This window comes from Humulus lupulus, chromosome 6 (genome assembly GCF_963169125.1).
Source record: "Humulus lupulus chromosome 6, drHumLupu1.1, whole genome shotgun sequence".
In the NCBI taxonomy this organism is placed as follows: domain Eukaryota; kingdom Viridiplantae; phylum Streptophyta; class Magnoliopsida; order Rosales; family Cannabaceae; genus Humulus; species Humulus lupulus.
Window position 1 is genome coordinate 42,149,217 of NC_084798.1, and position 23,161 is coordinate 42,172,377.

The 23,161-nt window shown below is 33.3% G+C and overlaps 2 protein-coding genes and 1 non-coding gene across 3 annotated transcripts; 2 read left to right on the forward strand and 1 right to left on the reverse strand.

Annotated features, from left to right (window-relative positions):
* The first annotated feature begins 3,523 nt into the window (after positions 1-3,523).
* LOC133787655 (small nucleolar RNA R71) lies at positions 3,524-3,629 on the forward strand. The gene has a single exon (XR_009872661.1). It is a non-coding gene; the product is annotated as a small nucleolar RNA R71 (small nucleolar RNA).
* Positions 3,630-16,885: 13,256 nt separating this feature from the next.
* Positions 16,886-19,110, forward strand: LOC133783985 (E3 ubiquitin-protein ligase RZF1). The gene is made up of 3 exons (XM_062223549.1): positions 16,886-17,808; positions 18,104-18,279; positions 18,512-19,110. The coding sequence occupies exons 1-2, from the start codon at positions 16,941-16,943 to the stop codon at positions 18,136-18,138; spliced, it is 903 nt and encodes a 300-aa protein (XP_062079533.1). The 5' UTR covers positions 16,886-16,940; the 3' UTR covers positions 18,139-18,279; positions 18,512-19,110.
* LOC133785015 (uncharacterized) lies at positions 18,812-20,292 on the reverse strand. Its single transcript, XM_062224273.1, has 2 exons — positions 19,919-20,292; positions 18,812-19,622 (listed from the first exon to the last, which is right to left on the reverse strand). Exons 1-2 carry the CDS (start codon positions 20,290-20,292, stop codon positions 18,812-18,814), a joined length of 1,185 nt encoding a protein of 394 aa, XP_062080257.1.
* Between the last annotated feature and the right edge of the window lie 2,869 nt (positions 20,293-23,161).

Genomic DNA, 23,161 nt, shown 5'->3' on the forward strand with positions numbered 1-23,161 from the left:
TTTGCTTTTCTGTCTCAGGAAACTCTCATAAGTTCTAGCATGATAAGCATAGCTATCACATGCTACAATTTCATCTCTTTGTAACTTTATCGAGTGAGGATTACGTTGAAGAGATAGTTGAGCAGCTTGAAAGTGAACCTTAGCCGAAATATAATTCTGAGCAACATCTCCCATAATATGTTTGTTGAATTTGCAAAGAACCATCTGAAGTCTGCCCAATTTCCTAACAATTCGATCCAGCCCATACCCTTTGCTAGGCTTGCACTAGCTCTGCATGACAATGCTTTTAAAGCTACCATGTTCGGTCCACATATTAAAGAATCTAAATAGATTAATTCCATATTTAACAGTAGCTCCAGGTTTGATAATGCAATAACAGTGATCAGAGAGCATTTCCCAATTAAAAATAGCTTCAGCTTGAGGGAACAAGTCCAACCACTCTTCATTTTTAAATACTCTGTCCAATTTAGAGTAAATTTTGTCTTCATTAGCTTGTTTGTTAGTCCAAGTGTAATGAGACCCACTAGAGCGCAACTCATCAACTAAACCCAAGGCCCTCCACTTTTGAGCATCTGCCAACTCAAGGGTAGAAATGGTGTGGCCACCACCTCTGTCTGTACCCTCAAAAATTGCATTAAAGTCCCCAGCCACAAGCCAAGTGGTGGCTGGGAAACACAAACCAGTCAGATCAACCCAAAGAGGCAATCTTTCCTCAATCGAGTTCCTACCATACACAAATGTAACACAAAACAACTTATTAGTCTTCAGTCCTTTAACACAGACATGTAATAGCTGATCACTCTCCTTTAAAACCTCAACAGAAACCAAATTTTGCTGCCAAATAAGAAGAATTCGACCTTCTGAAGGTGAACCTGAGTAATAGTTCCAACCAATGAAAAAAGAGCTCATCATTTTCTCAATTTTATCACGGGCTGAGGAGAGGCTGACTAACTTGGGAAATTGCCTTTAATTTCTCTGTTTTATTGATATTTTTTTGTTTTTGCTTTTTATATATATATATTTCTTTATTAACCTTAACCAGTCGAGCCTTTGACAGGGGCTCTGTATTGTGGTTCAAATTTGTCCAGTAATAAAGAGGCATGCTTGCTAAATTTCATGCTGTAGCAACCTAGAACATTTTATAAACTTGCTTGCCAAAGCTGAATTTCTTCCCCAAACTGAGAAAAGCAGTAACTGTAACCCCAAAATTGCACCTCCATTGTACCTAAAAAAATAAAAATGAAAAAGAACAAAAGCACTAAAACAAAAAAAAAAATTAATAACAAAATATATATTTATAAAATGCAAAATGCCTCGGTAACTTTTTGTTTTTTTTTTCTATTTTTTTTTTACTTTTCAATTTTTTTTAGTATGTGCAGATGCAACTAGCTGCCCTCATGATTCATCTTTAATCACAGCAGCTCTATTCACTTCATTATTCAAGGATCCATCAAAATGGAAGAGGTCTTGTTTTGCTTAACCTCGCCACCCCCAAACTTAAGTTTTTTCCTCTTCACCTTCAACTTTCTTCCTGAAATTTCATCACGCAAGTCCAATGCACCACAAGGAAAGACTTTAATTATCAAGAATGAATCAGAGAAACTTGATGCTAGATGTCTGGAACTTGCTTTCATTTTAGAATTAGAGAAATACACCCGCTTCCCCATTTCGAACCTTTGGAAATGAGCTTTCCTACCACACTTCTTTTTCTTTCTTCTATGTGGCTCTTGCAAATGAGACGGTGCCTTGTTTATACTTGCCCCTAGCTCATTTTTGCTCTCAAATTCTTTAAGAGATAGCCTCATCCTCACTTTCTTGTTATACCTTGTGGGTACCTCTTCCTCCATATTAGAGTTCTTGACAGTGATGGCAAAACAATCTCCTACTTCATCTGGAGAACGTATAGGATTGAATACCTTGAAAGTTACCTGTTCTTCTTGAGCTCTCATTGTGAGCTCCCCTTTTTCCACGCCAATCAAGGTCCTCCCAGTAGCTAGAAATGGCCTACCCAAGATAATGGGAACATCTCTATCCACTTCATAATCAAGAATGATGAAATCGGCCAGAAAAATGAACTTATCAACTTGCACTAGATCATCTTCAATTTTTCCTTTCGGGTGCGCCATAGAAAGATCTGCCAATTGCAAAGTGACTGTAGTTGGCCTCGCTTCTCCAATTCCCAACTTCTTAAAAATAGACATGGGCATCAAGTTAATACTAGCTCCCAAGTCACATAAAGCTCTACCCACATCACTTCCACCAATAGAGCAAGGAATTGTAAAGCTACCCGAATCCTTCAAATTAGGAGGAATTTTACTCTTCAACATGGCACTACAGCCTTCCATCAAGGCCACCGTTTCAAACTCACCAAGTCTCCCTTTCTTAGTCAAAATGTCCTTCAAAAACTTTACATAATTTGGCATTTGCTCCAAGGCCTCCACTAGTGGTATATTGATATGGAGTTGCTTCAAAACATCTAAAAACCTTCGGAATTGGCCATCTTGTTGCTGTTTTTGAAATCTGTGAGGAAATGGTGGAGGTGGCTTGCTCAAACACTTTTCTGCCGCATATTGTTGAACGGATGCTGTAGCATTTTGGGTAAATTCAGCAGCTGAACTTGCTGACTTTTCACTCTTCTCTTCACCAATTTGGATTGAAGTGGGCTCATTTTTTCGCTTATCTTTCTCCCCATTTAACTCCAGATTTTTCCCACTCCTCAAAGTCACCACTTTTCACTGCTCTTTGCCATCCCTCCTTGGATTTTTGGTGTCACTTGGCAAGGTGCCTTGCGGTCTATTCCTCAATTCATTAGCCAATTTTCCCATTTTAATCTCAAGGTTTCTCAAGGAGGCTGCTTGGCTCTGAATCACAGCATCATTCTTGGCCATATATTCTTTCATTAATCTCTCCAAAGAGCTTGATTGAGATACTTGAGGCGGAGGAGGTTGTTGCATTCTTGGTGGTTGTTGAGAAAACCCTGGCGGATATGTTGTCTTGCCTTGCATTGGTGCTCCACTTGAACTAGCTCCTTGACCCCCCCCCCCCCCCCCCCCCCAATGAGAAATTGGGATGTTGCCTCCACCCCGGATTGTAAGAGTTTGAATATGGGTTGTTACAATTGGCATTTTGATTCCCCACATAGCAAACCGAGGCGGGATTTGAAGGACAACTCTCAAAAGTGTGTCCCTATCCACAATAGACACAAGACACATTGGCAACTTGTCCCATAGCAGCTGGTTGTACCATTCCCCCCAAACTCATGTTCTTGAGAATGTTAGTCATTGATGAAACTTGAGCGGTCAAAGCGGTCAATGCATCCACTTCAAGTACACCCGCTACGTTTCGATTTGTTGAGGCTCTAGCATTGGACCATTGATAATTGTTGCTAGCAATCCTTTCCAAAATCTCATAAGCTTCATTGTAGGACTTAGAGAGAATAGCCCCATTAGCTGAAGCATCCAACACCATGCGAGTGGAAGAATTTAGCCCATTATAGAATGTTTCCATTTGTATACAATGCGAAATCCCGTGGTGCGGGCACTTCCTCAACAATTCTTTAAATCTCTCCTAAGTTTCTCAAAAGGATTCATCTTCTAGCTGCTAAAAAGACATGATTTCATTGCGAAACTTGGCATTCTTGGTAGGAGGAAAGTACTTCATCAAGAATTTTTCAGCCAACTCATTCCATGTAGTCACCGAGTCGGGAGGAAGGGTGTTGAGCTAAGCTCTAGCTCGATCCTTCAAAGGGAACGGGAACAACTTCAACCTTAAAGCCTCTTCACTTACTCCTTGTAGCTTGAAAGAATAACTCACTTCCAAAAATGAACAAAGGTGGAGATGAGGATCTTCTGTTGGCAGCCCACTAAATTGACCAACTATTTGGAACATGACGGGCTTTAACTCGAATTGGGTTGCTTGGATTTCGGGCCTCACAATGCTCGAATTGAGCTCATTAAACATAGGGGCATCATACTCCCTTATGGCCCTATCTCTATCATCGGCCAAGGAAATGGCGTTAGCAATATTATGGGCATCCCCAACCCCTTCAATCTCATGGCGTATAGTCGACTTTGGTTGTAATTATATGTTGTAAATATTTCTAAACAGTACTTTGGGATCCCAAATGTCAAACACTTTATGATTTTCAGTAAATGGAATTATTTCCAAAGTTTATGACTCTGTTTATGATTTAGTTACACTTTTGACATAAAACCTTGATTAGCGAGTTGAATGCACGTTTTAAACTCACTTAGTAATGACTCTAAGGAAGTAGGGTGTTACATAGATCAATGAGACGTATAGCACGGTGTTGTACGCCGATGGGCAGTCGACGACCATGAATGTCACCGTGCACATTGTTCTCTGAGGGGGATTGCCTAGAGTCACTGGAAGCTTGATGGATCCAATAGGGCCCAAACCCTCACCATTGAACCCACAGATTATGGTTGAGCACGACGCAAGGTCGCGAACAGGAAATTTCATTTTTTTCCAAACATGACTTGTATAAGATGTTGACGACACTGCCGTTATCAACTAGAACTCTTAGCACCTTTAGGTTAGCGATCTGAGCTGCGTGACCATGGGGTCGTTGTGCAGGTAGTTAACGTGTCTTGAGTCTTCGCTAGTGAATGCGATGTCTTGGTCTTCCATGAGAGAGACCTTGGTTGGCCTCTCCCCATTCGTAATCACCACGTCTGTGTCACAGCTCATGCACATACCTGTCCCGATACTTGCTACTATCCCCTCTGAGGTGTGGTCCTCCACAAATCGTGATGATAGTAACAATCATGTCTGGTACCTCGCATACGTAGGCTGGCGACCGCGGCCAGTTTGGCGGTGACTACTGCCTTTGCCTTCCGTCATTTCGACCACCGTTCTGATTCTGGCCTTGGTGATATTTTTTAGTGTCATAAACATGGTCCTTGTTGTAGTGGTAGTACTTGGTTTGGTCGCGTTTTTTTAGATCCTTCCTTATAGGGATAGGCTTCCTGTATGGTTCTTGGCCTTTGGTTGCTATGAAGAGTTTTTCACGTGTCTGAGCCAAGGCAGTGTAGTTGTTGAAGCACGGCTCGTAAACAGGCTATCTTCCCGCTTGCTTGGGTTTCTTGTGGTCTTGCCCTTGCTTGTGAGACACCTAGTGACTACTTGCTCGCTTCTCGTTAACGTTTCTCTCGCTACTCTTCCGATCCTTGCCGCTCCTTCGACCATGATTGCCAGTCTTCGCCTGGTTCACATTCTTCACTGCCTCATCTAGCTTGATGAACTTGTCTGCGCGGTCCAAGAAATCTCGCATCAAATTGGCTAATTTCTTGGTCATGCTATTCCACAGAGGGCTATGGACTTTGATGCCAGACATGATCGCCATCAGCCATACCTCATTGTCAATAGTCTTGGCATGAGCAACTTCCTCTTGGGACCTCATGACGTAGTCCATCAGAGTCTCATTCTTGCCCTGCTTCAAGTTGGAGGGTGGACGCATGCGACGTTGAACTATTGGTAGAAGTCTTAAGTAAGTTGTTCCCAAGAGACAATGGATCTAGGGGGATACTTCCAAAACCATTGCTTCGCGGCTCCGACTAGCGTGACTGGGAAAATTTTGCACCAAGCATTGTCAGACACCTTGTGGATCTCCATTTGAATCTTGAATGTGTTGATGTGCTCCAAAGGATCTCCTTTAACATCGTAGGCTGCCATCAGTGGCATCCTAAAGTTGTTAGGTAGCTGTGCGTTGGCGATGGCGGGAGAGAAGGGGCTTGCCTTTCTAGGATTCAAAGAGGGCTCGCCATTCTTGGTCCCGCCAATCTCCATGATTGCCCTCCTCAGTTCCTCAATTTGAGAAAGAGTCGGCGACTGGGACTTCTCGCCCATTGGTGACTGGAGGTCACCCATGGTGGTCTTCTTGTCCTTCCCTTCAAGTGTTTAGATGGTCACGCAAGTTGTCTTGGCTCTCCATGTTTTGACATTGGGCATCACCTCGCCGGTCATTGAGGTGTTCGCGCAGGTCAGGCCCATTCCTGGGTCTCACTCTTTCTCCAAGGCATGTGAAAATGCTACCTCCTCTCTCCTATGGGATCGACTATGAAGCGAATGACTTACTGAGCCTTCACCATGGTCCCGAGCCTGTGGTGGTTGTTGTCCTCCTTAGTTAGGAGATCAAGGAGGTCATCCTGCTTGGGATTGGGATCTTTCGATATTGGTAGTACTCCTAGAGCAGCGAGCAATTGATTGCTCCACTCCATCTCCTTCCAAGGAGTGGGGCTGCCCTGAAGGAGCTTAGCGATGTCTCACTGCCATGTGTATGGTCGTCTCGAAAGTGAGGGTCGCCTCTCTTTGTCGATATTCCATGTCCCATCGCTGAGCAACCATTTCAGCTACAACAATGACGTTCATGGCGTGCAACCATTCCATCTCTTCTCTCAGGGTGGCGACGTCCTCTCGTGCCACCTCAGGCTGTTGGGGCAGGTGGTTGCCATTACCTTCATCTAGGTTCTCATGAAGGTCCTCCTCAACGTTCTGCGAAGGAGGAGGGAGGAGGATTCAGTGAGGACGCAGGGCCATTTTCTTTAGTTGGACCACGCCTAGGTGCCATGACCAGCGAGGGGGTGGGGCACCTTGGGTATTGCGTCAGCACAAGAATATTTATCGGGGTAAATGTATGCTAGGAAAGGTGTTTTTGTGCTGGTAAAGGTCAAGAAATTCAATTTTTTTTAAAAAATTCTAACACTCAATAGACAATAGTCGTACCAAACTAATAATTTAAGGTGTCATCGAGAACGATCCACACAAATGATCACATTAACAGTGAACAAGAGCAATCCTCATTAGTGCGATTATAGATCTTTCAACACTAGGGGCACAATCAAACTATTTATTAAGTGTGAAATAATAAATAGTCAATGTTGCAAGAAACTGATACCTTAGGGTGAGATCAATATCGATCGATACAAATCACAGTACTTTAATTACTAACAGTCAATAAGAAAACTATTAATCAATGAATTTTTTTATTTTATAACACTAGTTATATAATCGACTCGTTCATTAATTCTCAAATAATGAATAATTAGTCAACGTTACAATAAACTACTCTTCTAAGGTGATATCACCATCGATAGATACAAATCATAACACTTCAACTAGTACACTTCAACTAGTGAGAGTCAATATAAGATTGTGGATCTTCAAACATTGTGGGTGCAATCAAACTGTTGATTAGGTTTAAAAATAACAATTGGTCATCAAATGACACAAGAAACTATGACGTTGGGGTTAGATCAACAACAATCAACACTAATCATAACAGTTTAACCACTAATAATTAATGAAAACAAGGTTAATTAGTCTCATTGTAGATCTTGGAACACTCGGGAAAATCAGACTGTTCATTAAGTCCTAAATACATGATAATTTGAAAAGGATGCAAAATACAAAGAAACCCCTGCTAAAATTTTTAAAAATTGATTCTTTTTAAAAAAAATTATACTTTTGCCAGTACTTTTATGATTCAGCACATTTCTTTGTCTTTTAACAACGCATTTTCGTAATATAATTTCAAAAGTCACTACGTCAAGTTAAAAATCAATTTTACTCGAAGAAATTAGATTAAAAGCGTCATAAAAAGTCTAATAGTCAAAATGTGAGGACTTTTGTCGACGTGCTCCGTGACACGCGTTGGCAATAGATGTTTTCTTTTGTCAGTGCATTTATGTAAAGTATCGGAAAATTTTTATCAGTGCGTTTATGTAAAGTATTGGAAAATTTTCTTTTGCCAACGCTTTTCTAAAACGTGCCGAGAAAAATCATCAATCTTGTAATGTAAGTATTAAGTCAAGCAATGCTACACGTAACTTAATAAAATAAGATCAAATTTGTAAACATAATACTAAATAATCCAATTACATTTCCTTTAATTAGTCGAAAACCTTAAAATTTATAGTTAAAAAGAAGAAGAAGATTCATTACTATGCCTTCGAATAAATGACAACGTACAAATGCAACTTAAATTTGACTAAAGTACACAATCAATCCTAAATTTTAAAATCATAAAATTATTTGTTAGATTTTAATAACTACTAAACCCCACTATCTCATAATATAATAAAAATATAACAAACAAAAGATGTTATAAATATTGTTATATATATAGGCTACAAAAAAAAAAAAACTTATTTAATTATTTAAAAGGTCAATTATTCATTCCCTTGCTTCATTTTGAGGTGTGGCATCCCTCAACACATTTATAGTCATTAGATTGATTTATAAAGTAAAAAAAGTTAATGCTACGGCTAAAATCAATTGAAGGGTAAAATTTGATGAAAAATTAGTAACCAGTTCACATTTTATTAAATCTGTATTGTTTTATAATATTTTAATATTAAATAATTTATAAAGTAAGTTGTCCTTTTCTTTTTTGTTGTACTATTTTATAATATTTTAATATAAAAAATATGTTATCCTTTTTAATTTTCTCTTTACTCTTTTGTCATTAGTGATGATATTATCAACATAATAAATATTGAAATGTTGGTTTACCATTTCACAATACTGTGTAAATAAAGTTAACCAAACTAATAAAAAAATCATTTTACTTTTATGTCAAGACTAAATTCAATTAGAGATAAATAAATAAAAAGTACTGAAAAAATATATATAATTAAGAGAATGCTTTAATAAAAGAAATATACTTGGATAATATGTATAAGTAAATTTTTTATTTTGTAAATGTGTTAAGATGTCTATATATCTAAAGATTGACAATATAATAAAATTTAAAAAAATATTATTCTTAACTCCTTATAATTAAATAAATAAAATACAATTGGTTAATCACTATAATATTGTTGAGGCAAGGTTTTGTCAATAATAGAAAAAAGAGTAATTAAGCTGTTTGAGATAGATATAATAAAATAGAAAGATATTAAGTTTTTACGTGATTCATTAGTTAAATTTATACGAGTCTTTGTTATTAAGATCTTAGAACTAACTACAAAAAGTTATTTCACTCTAAATTTTGGAGAATTTTACGTAGTTTTAATATAATAATTTATGCGTATCAAAATTCATTAATTCAATCCTTATTTATAAAGGGGATTGGACTAAATACCATCTCCCCAAGGGAGAAAATACAACATTTATATTTAAAACATAGTTGTTGTGAATACTTAAATAAAATATCTACTTCGTTCTAATAAGTATGAATCTAACTTAAATTTAAATATAGTTTTAAACTACTATCTAGATATTTTGCATAAGTCTAGTGAGACAACACTAAGCTGACAACATTTTCGTACTTGGTAGTAAATTGTTTCTATTTGAACATTTTACAATATTCACAATCTAACCCTGCAACGCAAGTAAGAGTAGTTATCTTGAAATCTTCAAGGTGTATTATTGAGAACATATTTTGCATACAATGTCCAACCAAATGATTCTAAGTTAAATATCCTATAAACAATACACAAAAGTAAGCCAGAATAATACACATAACATTTGATCATTTCATTTTATCTTCCTATTTTTATCTAAATGCATATGCAATGAATGTTTGTACGTTTTAACTTTATTAAACAATAATAATATACTTTTTTTTTGTTAAACATAAAAATGCTACAAATAATTTGTTATATCTTAGCTCATATTTATTATTTTAGAAACATAATTTTATTTTAAAATACAATGTTAGATTACACATTTTTTTAGCAAATGATTTTAATAAATAAATACAAGCAAAAGTGAAAAATAAAATAAAATAAAATAAATTAAGCTAAAATTCTATTTGATAGATCTAATGACTTTTTCCGAAAAAATACAAAAGAAGAATATATAAACTAGTTTAAAACAAAAGAAATAAAAAATATTTTTTTAGAAAAAAATAATTTTTATATAAATTTCTTCATAAAATAAATTTAATTAAATTGAGTCTATACCATTTTGTTATTGTATTTTAGCGTAATTCTATAACAGTCTCTGTTTAAAAAAAAATAAAATTTGATACTATGTTTTATCAAATTGTTAAATAATTTTCTAAATCTAAATTTGGTTAAAATATTTTCAAATAAAATCCATACAAATTGATACCAGCTAGAGATATACTAAAGTGGAGTTGTTTGTGATATGTGTTATAATTAATTTGACAATGGTTAAAATTAATTTTTTCCATATAAAACTCCCAAACAAAATAATAGTTACCATTATATACAAATTCTTTGTATATATAGTTATGTAAATGATTTAAGGTTAATTTTCCATTTAAAAAAAATACTTCTTCAACAATTACCTATACTTCTGCACCCAACTATCTATAAAAAATTATTCTGTTAAATATTTTTTTAGCAAATGATTTTAATATAGGTAAAAAATATTATTTATTTCTTTTGTTTTACACTAGTTTATATATTCTTCTTTTATATTTTTTCGGAAAAAGTCATTAGATCTATCAAATAGAATTTTAGCTTAATTTATTTTATTTTATTTTATTTTTCACTTTTGCTTGTATTTATTTATTAAAATTATTTGCTAAAAAAATGTGTAATCTAACATTGTATTTTAAAATAAAATTATGTATCTAAAATAATATATATGAGCTAAGATATAACAAATTATTTGTAGCATTTTTATGTTTAACAAAAAAAAATATATTATTATCTATCTATATATATATATAAAGGAGAGCCTCAAAAAGATGATGTGGCACTCTAAAATTACTCCAAATTATTTTTTCTATTTTCTCCTTAAATCTAATTTTTTTATTCATTTTTATTAATAAGGAGATGATGTGTCATTATAAAATTACTCCAAACTATTTTTTCTATTTTCTCCTTTAATCTAATTTTTTTATTTATTTTTATTAATAATTATTTAAACTTTATTTTTTTAGATATTTAAATAAGATATTTTTTTAATTAAATACCTAATAAACTAACAAAAAATAAAATAAAACAAAAACTACATTAAACATTATTTTTTTAGATATTTAAATAAGATATTTTTTTGAATTAAATACCTAATGAACTAACAAAAAATAAAATAATAAAAAAAACTACAAATATATACTACATAATATATTAATAAAATAACATCTTTGAAGCGGTATATAAAAGATTATCCAAACGAGTAATCAACATTTTGATAAAACACAAGGTCCACGAGTTAATTTTAAAAAATAAAGGGTCCAAACGGGTAATCGGCTAAAATACAAAGCCCAAAATGGTGTGTATATATAGTTTACTTTCTATAAAGATTTTTAACACTTTGAATAAATACATAGTCCAAAGGTTAATTTTTAAAAATAAAGAGTCAAAACAAGTAATCGGCCAAAGTATAGTGTTCAGATAACCAATCTATCTATTTCTATTTTTAACATCTTGACAAAACTTGAGGTCCACAAGTTAATTTTTAAAAATAAAGACCCCAACGAGTAATTGGCTAAAATACAATGTTCAAAATGATGTGAACCCTTACAAAAAAACATAAATTATATATAATTTAATTTTTATAAAGAATTTTAAACCTTTTGAATAAATATATGGTCCAAATGTTAATTTATAAAAATAAAAGGTCAAAACGGGTAATCGGCCAAAATACAATGTTCAAATAATCGATCTATCCAATCCTATATTTAACCTTTTAACAAAACACGAGTTCTAAAAGTTAATTTTTAAAAATAAAATGTTCAAACGGGTAATCGCCCAAAATAAGTCTTACACAAAACATAAATTTCCATATACATAATTTAAATTTTTTATAAAAAAAATCACGCAAAGCGTATAATAATGATAATAATAATAAAAAAAATAAATGCACACGTACAACAAATTTTTTGAACTTTGTTTTCGGTACTTTAATTATTCAGAATTTTTCAAAAACTTGCAAGAGATTTTATATACAATGGACACCATTATGAAGAAAAAAAATTGTATTCAATACGCCCTCACATGTCCATATAAAAAACATGTTGTACGAGTAGGGTGAAAAAGAATCCATGTCGTAGCATTCTCCTAAAAGTATTTTAAAATATGTATATTTTTTAATAATTATAAAAAACTGTGCGAAGCGCGGTTATGTTTTCTAGTATATATATAAATGAGAGCTTCAAGGAGATGATGCGGCACTCCAAAATTACTCAAAACTATTTTTTCTATTTTCTCCTTTAATCTAATTTTTTTATTCATTTTTATTAATAAGGAGATGATGTGTCATTCTAAAATTACTCCAAACTATTTTTTCTATTTTCTCTTTTAATCTAATTTATTTATTTATTTTTATTAATAATTATTTAAACTTTATTTTTTTAGATATTTAAATAAGATATATATTTTTAATTAAATACCTAATAAACTTACAAAAAATAAAATAAAACAAAAACTACATTAAATGTTATTTTTTTAGATATTTAAATAAGATATTTTTTTAATTAAATACCTAATGAACTAACAAAAAATAAAATAATAAAAAAAAACTACAAATATACTACATAATATACTAATAAAATAACATATTTGAAGCGGTATATAAAAGATTATCCAAACGAGTAATCAACATTTTGATAAAACATAAGGTCCACGAGTTAATTTTAAAAAATAAAGGGTCCAAACGGGTAATCGACTAAAATACAAAATTCAAAATAGTGTGTATATATAATTTACTTTCTATAAAAAAAATTTAACACTTTGAATAAATACATAGTCCAAAGGTTAATTTTTAAAAATAAAGAGTCAAAATAAGTAATCGGCTAAAGTATAGTGTTCAGATAACCAATCTATCTATTCCTATTTTTAACATCTTGACAAAACTTGAGGTCAACAAGTTAATTTTTAAAAATAAAGACCCCAACGAGTAATCGACTAAAATACAATATTCAAAATGATGTGAACCCTTACAAAAAAACATAAATTATATATAATTTAATTTTTATAAAGAATTTTTAACCTTTTGAATAAATATATGGTCCAAATGTTAATTTATAAAAATAAAGAGTTATAACGGGTAATCGGCCAAAATACAATGTTCAAATAATCAATCTATCCAATCCTATATTTAACATTTTGACAAAACACGAGTTCTAAAAGTTAATTTTTAAAAATAAAAGATTCAAACAGGTAATTGCCCAAAATAAGTCTTACACAAAACATAAATTTCCATATGCATAATTTAGACTTTTTATAAAAAAAATCATGCAAAGCGTATAATAATGATAAAAAATAAATGCACACGTATAACAAATTTTTTGAACTTTGTTTTCAGTACTTTAATTATTCAGAATTTTTCAAAAACTTGCAAGAAATTTGATATACAATGGACACCATCATGAAAAAAAAAATTGTATTCAATATGCCATCACGTGTCCATATAAGGAACATGTTGTATGAGTAGGGTGAAAAAGAATCCATGTCGTAGTATTCTCCTAAAAGTATTTTAAATTATGTATATTTTTTAATAATTACAAAAGACTGCGCGAAGCGCGGTTATGTTTTCTAGTTGTTTAATAAAGTTAAAACGTACGAACATTCATTGCATATGCATTTAGATAAGAATAGGAAAATAAAATGAAATGATCAAATGTTATGTGTATTATTCTGGCGTACTTTTGTGTATTGTTTATAGGATATTTAACTTGGGTAGAATCATTTGGTTGGACATTGTATGCAAAATATGTTCTCAATAATACACCATAAAGATTTCAAGATAACTACTGCTGCTTGCGTTGCAGGGTTAGGTTGGGAATATTGTAAAATGTTCAAATAGAAACAATTTACTACCAAGTTCGAAAATGTTGTCGGCTTAGTGTTGTCTCACTAGACATATGCAAAATATCTAGATAGTAGTTTAAAACTATATTTAAATTTAAGTTAGGTTCATACTTATTAAGGCGAAGTAGATATTTTATTTAAGTATTTACAACAACTATGTTTTAAATATAAATGTTGTATTTTCTCCCTTGGGGATTGAATTAATTAATTTTGATACACATAAATTATTATATTAAAACTATGTAAAATTCTCCAAAACTTAGAGTGAAATAATTTTTGTAGTTAGCTCTAAGATCTTATATACAAATTCTTTTCATGCATGGTATATATAGTTATGTAAATGATTTAAGGTTAATTTTCCATTTTAAAAAAATACTTCTTCAACAATTACTATCTTTGTAGAAGTATTCATTCTATTATGTTTTGCATATTGTACTTTAATTAATTATCATTATTGAAGTAGCTAGATATGTTTTGTATTATTTTCACCTTGTTGCAATTATCAATTCCATTTATATTTACAAAACCATGATAATATTAATAAATGATAGATTTTTTTTTTTAAAAAAAAAACTTTAAATAATTAATGATATATTTAATCATTTATCATTAGAATAGCTACAACATACTAAAAATATATTAAAAAATAGAAAAAATAAGAGTAAGTTAAAGTATGATACCAACAAAGAGTGAAAACGAAAATACTTCATAACAGTATTATTTTGTACATACTAATAAATAGATTAACTTATTAAAAAAATATAAGTTAAATTGATAAAATAACAAGTAATAATAAAGCAGAATGATGCTAACAACATCACTTACTCTCTCTATATATTGTTTTTTTTTTTAAAAAAAAATCATTAATGTTTTTGTTTATAAAGCCTTTTTTTAAAAAAAAAATATTTTGAGAAAAAATTAATATATATTCCGTAAAATAAAATAACTTCCACATAACTTTCTTAGTAGTACATTTACTTATTTTCATATAAATGTATTTATATATATATATATCAAATAATCTAATCTCATCGACATTAAAAATATATATATACATATATATGTAATGATCGAGTCTTAATAGTGACATGTGCTTTGTCATAGAAAATTAATAATGCTTCACTCATAAATAATTTTAATTAATAACTCAATACAATATGCTTCAAATAAAATATATTTTTATTTCTCATGGATACGTAACATATCAGCAATATCAACAAATATGTGTTATTACAATTTTGCCCCACTAAACAATTAAATCAAATAAAAAGTATTAAATATACTCAATGTACAATTAACAAAGTACTACTTTTACTTTATAAATTGCACATAACCGGTCACAAAACAACAAAAAATACTGTTTGCTACAGTAAATTATTCATTGTCTTATTTGAGGGATGTCACACCTCAAAGATAACCGAGCGACTAGATAATTCCCCTATTTAAAAATACGATTTTTTACGTGGAATAATTATTTTAACATTTACCATAAAAAAAAACCTTCATCTTTTAACTTTTTAATTAAGTATTATGTAGCTTTCTTATTAAAGGGAAATTTAATATTACATCCATAATAATTTTGTAAAATTTTTAATATACTAATATGAGTTAATATCTCAAATATATGACAATTTCAATTTTTTTTAGACAAAAATATCTTACCATTCAAATACTTATTTTCTATCTCAATTCGTATTCTCTTTCTCTAACATATCTCATTCTCTCACTCTCTCTCTCATTCTAATATTGTAGATTTCGAAAAATATCAAAATTTTAAAAAAATTCATCTGAAACAGACATTTGAGTGAAAAAATATGAACCTTCAATGTTTTCGTCAAATTTCAGTACAAAACATCGATTTTGCATCGAAAAAGCATCGTTTTGACTAAATATCAAGTTTTCATGATTGCATCGCAACAACATCGAAACATCATCAATGCACCATCGATTTTGCATCGAAACATCATCGATTTTGCATCGAAAAAATATCGTTTTGGCCAAAAAAACAAGTTTTTATGATTGCATCGCAAGAGCATCGAAAAATCATCGATTTTGCATCGAAAAAGCATCGTTTTGGCCAAAAATTAAGTTGTCATGATTTCATCGCAACACCATCGAAATACCATTGATTTTACATCGAAATACCATCGATTTTGCATCGAAAAAATATTGTTTTGGTAAAAAAACAAGTTTTTATGTTTACATCGCAAGAATATCGAAACACCATCGATTTTGCATCGAAACACCATCAATTTTGCATTGAAAAAAGCATTGTTATTGCCAAAAATCAAGTTTTATGATTACATCACAAGAGCATCGATTTTTGATGCAATTTAGATGCAATTTTGATGCATCGAAAAGACATCATTTTGATGCAATTTAGATGCTTTTTTTATGGTGTTTCGATGCAATTTCGAAGCAAAATCGATGGTGTTTCGATGCCAAATCGATGATGTTTCGATGCAAAATCGATGGTGCATCGATGATGTTTCGATGCAATCATGAAAACTTGTTTTTTGTCCAAAACGATGCTTTTTCGATACTCTGCACTGAAATTTGACGAAAACTTTGGATGTTTATATTTTTTCACTCAAATGTCGGTTTCAGATTTTTTTTTTTAATTTTGGTATTTTTTCGAGAACTACAAGATTAGAATGTTAGAGAGAGTGAGATAATGAGAGATGTTAGAGAGAGAAAGTTTCAATTGATAGGGAAAATGAGTGTTTTGAATGTTAGATGTATTTTTGTCTAAAATATTGAAATTGTCGTATATTTGAGATAATAACTTATGTTGGCATATTAAAAATTTTTACTAAATTATTATGTATATAATATGAAATTTCCCTTCTTAAATAAATATATTATGCTTTTCTTTCAAAAAAAATATATTACTAGGTACAAAAATATTTAAAATAATTTGTGTAATTTAGACTAAGGGTAAAGTTTTAAGTATTTATTTTAAATTTCCGTGGACATATTATTTGGATCATCCTTTACTTTGTCCATGTACAAAACCAAACAAATTCATCAAATATACTAAGAGAACATAAGGAATCACTTCCTTTATTCCTCCAAGTCATCCTTTTCTCTCTATACATCCCACCCCATTCCACCCAACATATTTCTCCATATATATATATATACAATAGTAGCTCAAAATAGTATCATCAGTTGCAAGAATTTCAAAATAAAATGTCCTCATCATTGAATGGTCGTCGTCCTCGCGTAATTGTCAACGGAATCAGAAGAACAAGAACCTTTCATTACTTCAGGTGCCTTAACTGCCAACGCACCATCCGTACAGTCCTTTCAAACGCACACGAAATTTCATGTCCTTACTGCTCCAACGACCTCCGTCATCACGAGCTCGACATTTCCAGGCCGATATGGCGGCCGCCTCTTCTCGAATCCTTATCCCTCGGCGGCCGCACTTTACTCGAAAGCTTAGCCCTAGCACTTGATAACGCCTCAAGACCTCGTCCCACCGGTTTCGGACGGACGGCACCGTCGAGCGAAGGAGATCGAGAACCCTACAACCCAACAACTAACCAACTTTTTTTAGAGCCGTGGATTACCTTCCGATTTTTTCGAGAAGATGATGATGAAAACGACGACGTTTTCACGAACGCCTTAAACGAGACAGTATTAGGAGGAGGAGGACAGCCTGGTCACCGACGACGTCGGGCGGTGGAGGCATGCTTGACTAGGGTTAGGGTTACGGAAATGGAGTTGAGAAGGGACCCGATTTGTCCGGTTTGTAAGGAGGAGTTCGAGGTGGGGGAGGAAGTGAGAGAGTTGGCGTGTAAGCATTTCTATCATTCTGATTGTATTCTTCCATGGCTGAGACTCCATACGACTTGTCCCGTTTGTCGGTATGATGTAGAGGATCGTCAAGAGGAAGAAGACGACGACGAAGATGGGTCCAATACGGTGCGTTTTTGGTGGACTCAGTTGCTTTCTCTTTGGCCTTTTCGTGCTTTTCTGGATTGTTGGAGGCATATGATGATGAGCTTTGATTATCCACATGATTACGATCATCAACAGAATAATGTTTCTCCGGGTACCTACTTTTATTATTTTTCAAATTTTTAGCTTTTTCTTTACTTATTTATTTTTATGGATTTTCGAAATTTAAGCGCTCATCTAATTAATGTTACTGAAAAATATGGAATCGAAACTTGTAATAGTTTTTCATTAAAAATTAAAAAAAAAATCTCAGTTCGAAACTAATAACACCAACAAATAAAAAAAATTATACATACAAATTTCCATTTATATTTAGTATAATGAATTATATGTATTAATTTAATTAATTATATGTTTTCTTTTAATTAATTACTATCTTTTTTGTGCAGCTACCACCTGGTGGCCGTCATGGCTCATTCTATGAAAAATTGAAAATTATAGGGAATTGGTAACACATACATATATATATATATTAGCGTATATATAGATACTATTCAAGCTAATTAACTCCATGCAGCCACGAAATGTGTTCATATTAAATTTATCAGGTATATATATATACCAGGTATGCCACTGTTATTATTATTATTATTAAAATTCTTCTCTTTTCATTGTTGGTTATTTACATATAACTTCAAATATTTCTATTCTAATATTTACTTAATTTTTTTAAAATTTGATTTAGAGTCGCATTTACTAATAATATTAAGAAATAAAAAAGTATTTAGTGTAAACGCAATATCATATTTTTGTTTTATTTATGCATTACTTCAATCTAACGCAACTTTGTTTTGCAGTTTCTCGTTTAAGTTATGATGTGTGCACCGCAAGTATAAGTTTATTTATTGACGATGTGTAAAAAATTTAGTAAAAAGTTCGTAAATTAGATATAGTATTATAGTGTATATACTTATTGGTCTCTATTGTAATTATTCCTCTTTTTTTTTTTTTTTTTTTTTTTTATGAATAAGAAAGATTGTATTGCTCAACAAACCATTACAAGACAAAGTCTATGAAACCCAACACAATTACAAGACCCAATTCCAACCCAACAATCTGCCGAAACAAGTGAAGGCCCTATATATAATCTGTACAAATCAATTCAGAGACAAACGGTTAATAAATTCTCTATCTTTCCTAGATGCTTTACATGGCAACACACTAAATACCCGAAATTTACAATCATGCTGAATTCTACTAACTGTGTGTTGAATTTGCCAAAGCTTGTGATTCCAAAGTGCATCATTCCTCACTCTCCATATATGATACACTGTTGTAGCAAGAAAAGAGAACAGTATGCTCTTGTATATCCTGGATTTAAGCTTGGCATGAGAGACCCAATGCAGAAGACAAGTGAGATTAGTTGATTGTGCATTCCAATTAAGCCAATTTTTGATAGCCTCTAAACACCTCTGACTGTATATACATTTGAAAAAGAGGTGGTCAATGCTTTCCTTTTCCTGTCCACATAATAAGCAATCCTGATCAATATTAGGCTTGAATTTAACAATTCGGTCCTTTGTGTGTAGTCTTCCCCACATAACTAACCACATAATAAATCGATGCTTGGGAGTAATGAGTCTATCCCAAACAAACTTCCTCCATGCTACTCTAGACTCTTGAGGAAACAGCAAGTCTAATCCCCATTTGATAGTATATTCCTGGGACAAAAAAGAATCCTGAGAAATTTTCATTCTGAAACTATCCTTCACAGCCACCAAACACTTCCAGTACCAGCTGCAGTCCATGGGACATTTATAATCCCACCAATTGTGATTCATCAAATAGACACTATTTATCCACTTGACAAACAGGCTATCTTTCTTCTTGGCAATTGCCCAAACATATTTTCCCATGGCAGCCATGTTCCAATCATGTAATTTCCGAAATCCCAAGCCACCTGCAGCCCTTGAAACACAAATATTCTCCCAAGCAATTAGCCCTGGTAAGTGAGTATCCGAGATACCTTTCCAAAGAAAGGCTCTACATATAGCTTCAACCTCTTTTAACAATTTTTTAGGCAAAATCATAATTTGAGCCCAATATGAATGAATTGAGATTAGGACTGAATTGATCAATGTGACTCTCCCCATATAAGAGAGGTTCCGAGTACTCCAAGATCTAATCCTGCTTATCATCCTTTCCAATATATATTTACATTCAACAGAAGGAATTTTTTTGAGCAAATAGGGATGCCGAGGTACCTGAATGGGAGGTGGCTGCGAGAAAATCCAGAGACCTCCAGAATCCGATCAACTACAGCTTCAGGCATACCGTGACAGTATATGGCAGACTTATCAGAGTTGGGAACCAGGCCCGAAGAAGAGGAAAATAGCTTCAGACCTTTGAGCATGAGAAGGATTGAAACATAGTCTCCATGACAGAAAATAAGAAGGTCGTCCGCAAAACATAGATGGTTTAACTTCAGATTGGAGCATTTATCATGGTATTTGAAACCAGATAAAGTAACCACTTTACTCAATATTCTTGATAGGTACTCCATTCCAAGGACAAACAGCAAGGGAGATATGGGATCCCCTTGCCTAACACCTCGTTTTGATGCAAAAAAACCATGCATCTATCCATTGAGAAGCAAAGAAAACTTAGGAGTTTTAACACAAGTCATTATTAATTCTGAAAAGTGTTGAGGAAAGTCAAAAGCCTTGAGCATCTCTTCAATGAATCCCCACTCTATTGTATCATATGCTTTCCTTAGATCAATCTTAATCATACAACTAGGTTTGCACTTTTTTCGCCCATATAACCTCACCAAATCCTGACAAACCATGATATTATGGGCTATGTATCTACCATGTACGAAACCCCCCTGGTTTTCAGCAATTAAATCAGGTAATACTTGTCTCAATCTCGAACAAATCACTTTCGATGCAGCCTTGTAAATCACGTTGCAGCATGAGATTGGCCTAAAGTCACTCACACTTCGCGGACAGATCATCTTAGGAATAAGAGTAATGGTAGTGGCATTAATCTCCTTGAGTATTCTGCCTGAGGTCAAGAAAGATAGTATCGCAGATATCACATCATACCCTACCAAATCCCAGTTATCTTGGTAAAAACTACTACCAAAACCATCCGGGCCTGGGGCTTTCATTCCAGGAATAGAGAACATGGCTTCTTTGACCTCCTGTGTTGTGTACTCGGCTTCAAGAATTCTGTAATGTATTTCAGATAACTTTGGTCCAATATTAATAATGCTCTGCTTCACCCTATATCTGTTAAACATCACAGAGCCAAGAAGATGTTGATAATACTGAAGAAATGCTCGCTGAACAGTAATAGGAGAATCACACCAATTCCCTTGCTCATCTTCTATTGTATAGATTCGGTTCTGAAGTCTCCTTGCCCGCAGAGAGGCATGAAAGATTGCTGTGTTTTCATCTCCATTGGAAGCCCAAGTAATTTTAGCTTTCTGAGCTAGAAAAAGAGAATATGCCTTGGATAATTTGGCATAATTCTCCCTAGCATTCTGTTCCTCTACCTGCATTCGGGAGTCATGAGGATCTTTATTCACTTTTGTCTGCAAGTTCATCAATTCTTCCTTAGCAACCATTTCTGCTTTGTGTAGATCATTGAAACCTTCTTTATTAATCAGCTTAAGGACATGTTTCAACCGTTTGAGTTTCACTGTCAATTTGTACATAGCAGAACCATCAGCTCCTTCTTGCCAAACTTGAGCAACTCTTGCACCAAAATCATCTGCATCTTTCCACATTCGAAAATATCGAAAATGTTTTTTGCCACTAATCTCATCTTGTTATAAAGACACCAAAATGGGACTATGATCAAAACAACCCTCAGGTAAGAAAATTGCTTCTGAATGTTGAAACACATCTGCCCATTCAGGATTAACCAAAACTCGGTCTAGCTTTGAGAAGACTCTGTCCTCTGGCTTTTGCTTATTACTCCAGGTGTAAAAGTTCCCAGAATATTTTAAGTCCTCCAAGTGACATCTTTCCACACAATCTTGAAATTCTTGAGTAGGACTTTTAGTACATCTTCTTCCCATTCTTTCATTAGGAAACAGGATATCATTAAAGTCACCCATAATTGTCCAAGGCCCCTGTATTTGTGTTGCAATCTCCTCCAGATCTATCCATAGTTGAGTTCTCTTCTTATCTTCGTTGAAGCCATATACAAAGGTAACATTAAACCTGCCTTGTTTCTGCCTTGAATGAACAACACAGTGAACTAGTTGAGCTGTACAAAGTCTGATATCAACAGAAAACAAATTTGGTAACCATGCTATAACAATCCTCCCTTTGTCAATCCAAGAGTTATTATTTGTAAAACACCAATTCTGAAATAAACTAGTGTATAGAGAACCCATGCTCTTATTCTTGACCTTAGTTTCAAGGAGACTAACTAGCCCAACTTTTTTAGAAAAAATCAATTGCTTGATTTCTTGATGTTTTAGTTGGCTATTAACCCCCCTAACATTCCAACAGAGGATCTTATCCATTGGAAGTAGAGGGATCTCCCCCCCCCCCCCCCCCCCCTTCCATATGACAATTTGGACCCTCCTGTTCCTGACTTTCTAGTATACCAAATCTATTAGTCACTTTAGTCATAACTGGTAAAGCTTCCTTATCTACTCTTTTCCCCTTCTCAACTCTTTGAAAACCCTCCTTATCCACTTTCGGAACCATTGTCTCCATCTTTGTCACTTTTTCTTTAGGAACCCATTGTTTCTTCTCTGTTTCCTTCTCTATAAGCTTGTTCCTACACTATTTAGTTTCATGTCCCAAACCTGAACAGCTATAGCAAACCAGGGGCAACCATTCATACTTCACTTCCAAAACAATGTCACGATCAAATTCATCAGTGAAAGAAATTGAAGCTGGGAAATCTTGTGCAAAGTTAACCTCAATTAAGACACGGAGATACATCAACCGATCCCTGTGTTTTGTAATGTTATCAACTTTTAGAGGTGTGCCTATCTGTCCAACAATCTTGAATAAAGATTTTTCCCCCCAATATTTGATATCCAATCCTTTTAATTGTATCCAAGTCGGTACGCTAGTAATCTCCTCTTTAGAAAAGTCATCTATCGGGTTCCATGGTTTCATAACCACAGGCTTCCGATCAAAGAATATGTAACCTCCCTGTAGGACCTTATCTCGTTGTTCCATGTTCTGAAATCGAATGATAAAGATCCCCCGAGCAATCAATCCCACCTTAACAACATCCTCTTTCCACATTCTCCTTGCAAAACCATCAAGAATATGAAGAGGTGGATTAACTCCCATTACGAAACAAACTATCGATGGCTGCCAACAGTTAACCTCCTCTGCAATATCATCAAAGGTTATTTTCACTTTTGAGCCAGTATCTCGCTTCAAATAACCATCACTTCCAGGAGCAATCAGGCAATCGCCTTGCTCGTCCATCTGACCCAAACCACTTTTGCAGGCAGTAGCCCCTGGACA

Bases quoted from the DNA above. Each gene is read 5' to 3' on its own strand.
- LOC133783985 (XM_062223549.1), top strand. From the start codon at position 16,941: ATGTCCTCATCATTGAATGGTCGTCGTCCTCGCGTAATTGTCAACGGA. The intron at 17,809-18,103 runs GTACCTACTTTT...TTTTTTGTGCAG, and splicing joins ACAGAATAATGTTTCTCCGG to CTACCACCTGGTGGCCGTCA.
- LOC133785015 (XM_062224273.1), bottom strand. From the start codon at position 20,292: ATGCATGGTTTTTTTGCATCAAAACGAGGTGTTAGGCAAGGGGATCCC. The intron at 19,623-19,918 runs GTACCTCGGCAT...TTGTGTTTCAAG, and splicing joins CGCAGCCACCTCCCATTCAG to GGCTGCAGGTGGCTTGGGAT.